This window comes from Egretta garzetta, unplaced genomic scaffold, assembly GCF_000687185.1.
Source record: "Egretta garzetta isolate BGI_Z169 unplaced genomic scaffold, ASM68718v1 scaffold131, whole genome shotgun sequence".
NCBI lineage: Eukaryota > Metazoa > Chordata > Aves > Pelecaniformes > Ardeidae > Egretta > Egretta garzetta.
Genome location: NW_009258478.1, coordinates 98,697 through 102,937, shown reverse-complemented (window position 1 = coordinate 102,937; position 4,241 = coordinate 98,697). Strand labels below are relative to the sequence as shown.

The following is a 4,241-nucleotide window of genomic DNA, read 5'->3' as shown; positions in this document are numbered from 1 at the left end:
CAGGGGGCGCCGGCCGTAGGCGGTCGCGGCTCCAAGCCCTGTTGGCGCGCGGTGCCTTGTGCGCAAACCTGCCTCGTACGGAACTGCGAGGACTCGTGCGAAAAGACTGAAAAACAAACAAATAAAAAAAACAACCAAGCAAACAGAACAAAAAACCACCACAAACCTTTAAAAATTTCCTTTCCTGAGCTGTTGGAGAGTTTGTGGCTCATTTGAGAACATAATATTCCTTCGGGGGAAATTGTAACCTTAACTGATGAGGCCTTACAAGGAGCGTGGTGCTCGGGTGGTGGTGCGCGGGGCCCCCTTCCGGCGGTTCGTTGGCTTCCGGCTACGGTGGTCTCGCTACCAGCCCTTCTCGGACGGCCGCGGCGGTGCCACGGCACTGCCCCTCTTCCTGCAGCTCTGTGAGCGGGCGCGAGCCTGGAAATGGGGCGCAGGGAGCGCGGAAGCCAGCCACGGGCTCGGGCCAGGGGCTGGTTGCAGGGGTTTGCAGGGTACGAGGCAGAGAAGCACCTTGGGTGCCAAACGTGGAAGCCAAAACCCAGCAGGTGAACCGCGGTCGCAGTTGTAACATCCTGGCGAAGGACCGCTGTTAATTAAAAAGGAAATGATCGTTAGTATTAAGTCCCACGTTTGCTTCTCATCCCAAAATACCAGGAATTTAATATAGAAACGTGAGCCAACGCTGTATCATTTCCACCCCGAAAACGTTTGCTCTTACACAGAAATAGTTCAGCTATTTCTGGCTCCTTTCATACCGTGAGTGTCACCTTTGAATTGAACGTTTCACCATCGGAGAGCAGAAGCCTTCCCTGGTACACGCTCACGGACGCCTTCAAGTTGTGAACAAAGGCTTTCCTCCTTCTCAGACACATTGGAATTCTGGTCTGGTGTTCCCAGCCACATCCTGGGGCCCCCTTTCCTTCACCCACTTCTTCATCAGGGCATCGCCTGGGCTGCAGTGGGAGCGGATCCCCGGCACGGGGCTGGTGCCGGTACCGGCACGACCTCTGCAGCCAGGACCGGCCACCGTGCCGGGCTGCAGATGGAGCCAGCCCCATCTCCCGGCGGGAAGGTGCCAGGAGTTCTCCTCGACCGCAGCTTTTATCCAAATGCTCCGTTCCTTCGGATGCCTGCATTGTGCGGTGCCGCGTGAGCGTCCCGCACGCTGGGGCTGCCTAAGCCCACCCGCGGGCCCTGCCCGTCGCAAGCAGCAAAAATGGTATTTTGTGGTTTCTTGGGAGAATGAGGGGGCTGAGAAAGGGAAGATCCCTTGTTCTGGGATGGTCAAAAAGCTGCACTTTCCTCTTCTGGAGAGCAGAGGTGGTCACTTGCAGGGACTATTTCAGCCTGGCAAGACGGGCAGGACCCACACCGTACCCCAGCCTCACCTCCCTCCTTCCTTTCCCCCTGCGGGCTCTGTCAGCCCCTGGCTCGGGGCGAACCCTTGTCCTCTCTACCTGGTCATCTCTCACGGGAGATCTCTACCATTTCACGTCAAGTGAAACCCCTCTGGGGCTTCCTCCCTCGGTGAAACTCCCCCTACCCGCCTGGATGGCATCACTGAATGTCCTTGGTGCTGGAATTCCTGACCCAGCCGCCAAGGCAAGCGCTGCGACCGCCCATCGGCACGCCGCCTTCACCGTCTCTGTCGCCCTCCGTGGAAAAGACACCTGGGACCGCAGCAGGCTGGGGACTCGCACCCATCAGGCGGAGGGAAACCATTGTCTTCAAACTGGGGAATGAAACTGGAAAATTGGGAGCTTTAAAACTGCCGAGGAGCACGTTGCATGCTTGGCTCCACCAGCGGTGGTGGTGGTGGTGTCTGTCCCAGCCTGCCAGGTTTATCTGGTCACATGGGCCATAAACAAGATGAGGAACTCCTAGAAAGAGTCCAGAGGAGGGCAACTAGGATGGTAAAGGGACTGGAGCATCTCCCCTGTGAGGAAAGGCTGAGGGAGCTGGGCTTGTTCAGCCTGGAGAAGAGAAGGCTGAGAGGGGATCTCATCAACACCTACAAATATCTCAAGGGTGGGGGTCACGAGGACAGAGCCAGACTCTTCCCAGTGGTGCCCAGTGCCAGGACAAGGGGCAATGGGCACAAACTGAAGCAGAAGAGGTTTCAGTTGAACATGAGGAAAAACTTCTCGACTCTGAGGGTGCCTGAGCCCTGGCCCAGGCTGCCCAGGGGGGCTGTGGAGTCTCCTTCTCTGGAGATATTCAACACCCCCCCGGACAAAGTCCTGTGTAACATGCTCTAGGAGAACCTGCTTGAGCAGGGGGGTTGGACTGGGTGATCTCCCGAGGTCCCTTCCAACCCTTGCCATGCTGGGATTCTGTGATTCTGTGACTTTGGTGATGTTTATCATCTAAATCACCGCCTGCGTGTTTGCCTGGGATCGCTAGCAGCCTTCTGAGCAGCCAGGCAGTCCGAGGGCATGAACAGTTTGGCTGGCAAGGTGAAGATACAAGCTCTCAGCTGAGCGCCGAGGCCCGAATTCCCTGCGTGAGATGACGGACTGTCAGTAAACGTCAGCAATCAGCTCGGCGGCGTGCAGCAGGATCAGGATACAGCTTGCGTGCGATGCTTAGCAAGGGGAGATGGGCAAAATGTTTTATCCAAATCTGTGCAAAACAAGGTCATTGCAGCATCTTTGAAGAAAACTTGGTGTCCGTGGGATGCCTCGGTTGTTTCCTTTGTGCCCTCTAAAGGTGTTTGGTCTGGTAAAAAGTACTTATGGTGACAAAGAGTACGTTGGGGCAGGCTTAAATTCCCTGCTGCGGCTCATTCCTAGCAATAAATCGAGACAAATTCACCTTTTTTGCCTTCTGGATGAGCAAGTTGCGGAGTGGAAATACCGGCATCCCGCTGAAGGCGGCTGTGAATGGCTCGGAGCAGGAGTCTGCAGTCCTGATGCATCGCGGAGTGCTTTCTGACGCCAGGTCGCATGAGCTTATAAAATAATTCTCGGCACCAAGGTCTCGATTTGGCACGGACAAGAGGAGGAACCGCTGCTCCCGCGAGGCGAGGACGCTGCTCCTGCCTCGGCCCAAGGCTGAGCCCTGCCCGGGGAGGTGAAAGCAAACACAAGCCTGGGGTTCTCGTCTGCTCTCCTCACGTAGCGCTCCTGGGGTGCTTGGTTTGTGTTTTTAACGTATGAGTAAGAGTCTCCCTGGCAAAGCCGTAGGTTTGGGGTTGGTCAGTCTCTGCAGCATAAAAAGCAAAGGATAACTGGTGTGCAGGTCTCTGCTTTAAGCAAAATGTTTCTGCACTGCGGAGGCGGCACGGAGGTACGACGCAATCCCTGCTAGCTAAGCGTACAGGAGCTGTTCCTCGCAGATCTCCCCCGCCGAATCGGGGGTCGTCGCTAGCCGGTTCCCGAGTCCCAGTGCCGGGTTTGTACTGATGTGTGGGTGCTCGCTGCTTGGGAGGGCCGGCTGGCTCGATGACTTCTGGACGTCTTATTCCCCCCGCTGGGAAAGGAGGGGCCGTACGCTTGCCCTTCTCCGGGAATCGCCGTGCCGGCTAAGTTGACGAGTGCACGCAGTCAACCAACCCGTCTGTAAGCGGGTGCCCCCCTCGGCTCTTTGGGGGATAGAAGCTCCCCTGCCATTCTCTCACAGCACACACAGGGACATCTTTCTAAACTTCTCCCAGCAATCAGTTTGTGCCCTCAAAAATGAGGAGCCAAAGCTCTTGTAAACGTGTTTTAGCTCGTGTAATTGCAGAACGTTCCCCTCCTCGTCTGTCGGTGTAGCAAATTGGTTTTTACTCCTACCGAGCTCCTTAGTTCAATATCTTCCAGCAATGACTTTGCTATTCCTTGATTAGAAGCATCTCCCCTTAGCCGCATATTTCTGTTAGAATGAGGAGTCACGGTAAGTGCTCCAGCGGCGCGCGGGTCCTGCTGTGAGATGTCACCAGTTTAGTCTACTGCAATCATCGTTTAAGCCCGTGTGCTCGTAAAGTGGTGGCTAATTGCCCTGCCTGCAGGGGCACCCCGGGCTTTTCCAAGCACTTAAGCTAGCCAAGGGGTCAAAGACGTAATTTGGACCCGAATCCAGGACTGGCTGATGTGGTCCCGTTTGCAGGATGTATGGATGCGTGTGTATGGGATCTTAAATTTTCTCTAATAGCGATGGTTTCTGTCAGACGAGGTCACGAAAGCCGCTGTTCTAATTAGCGCAGCTCCGCCCGTGCCGATGCGGAGACATAATTTGCACGCCCCTGTGTTTTA

At 55.7% G+C, this 4,241-nt stretch overlaps 1 protein-coding gene across 1 annotated transcript in view; it reads left to right on the top strand.

Moving 5' to 3' along the window:
- RPTOR (regulatory associated protein of MTOR complex 1) overlaps positions 1-4,241 on the top strand; it is a 163,041-nt gene that overhangs the window by 146,713 nt on the left and 12,087 nt on the right. Inside the window, exon 32 of the mRNA XM_035899198.1 lies at positions 947-1,155. Coding sequence (XP_035755091.1) covers positions 947-1,155 — 209 coding nt within the window. The remainder of the gene's footprint in view (positions 1-946; positions 1,156-4,241) is intronic.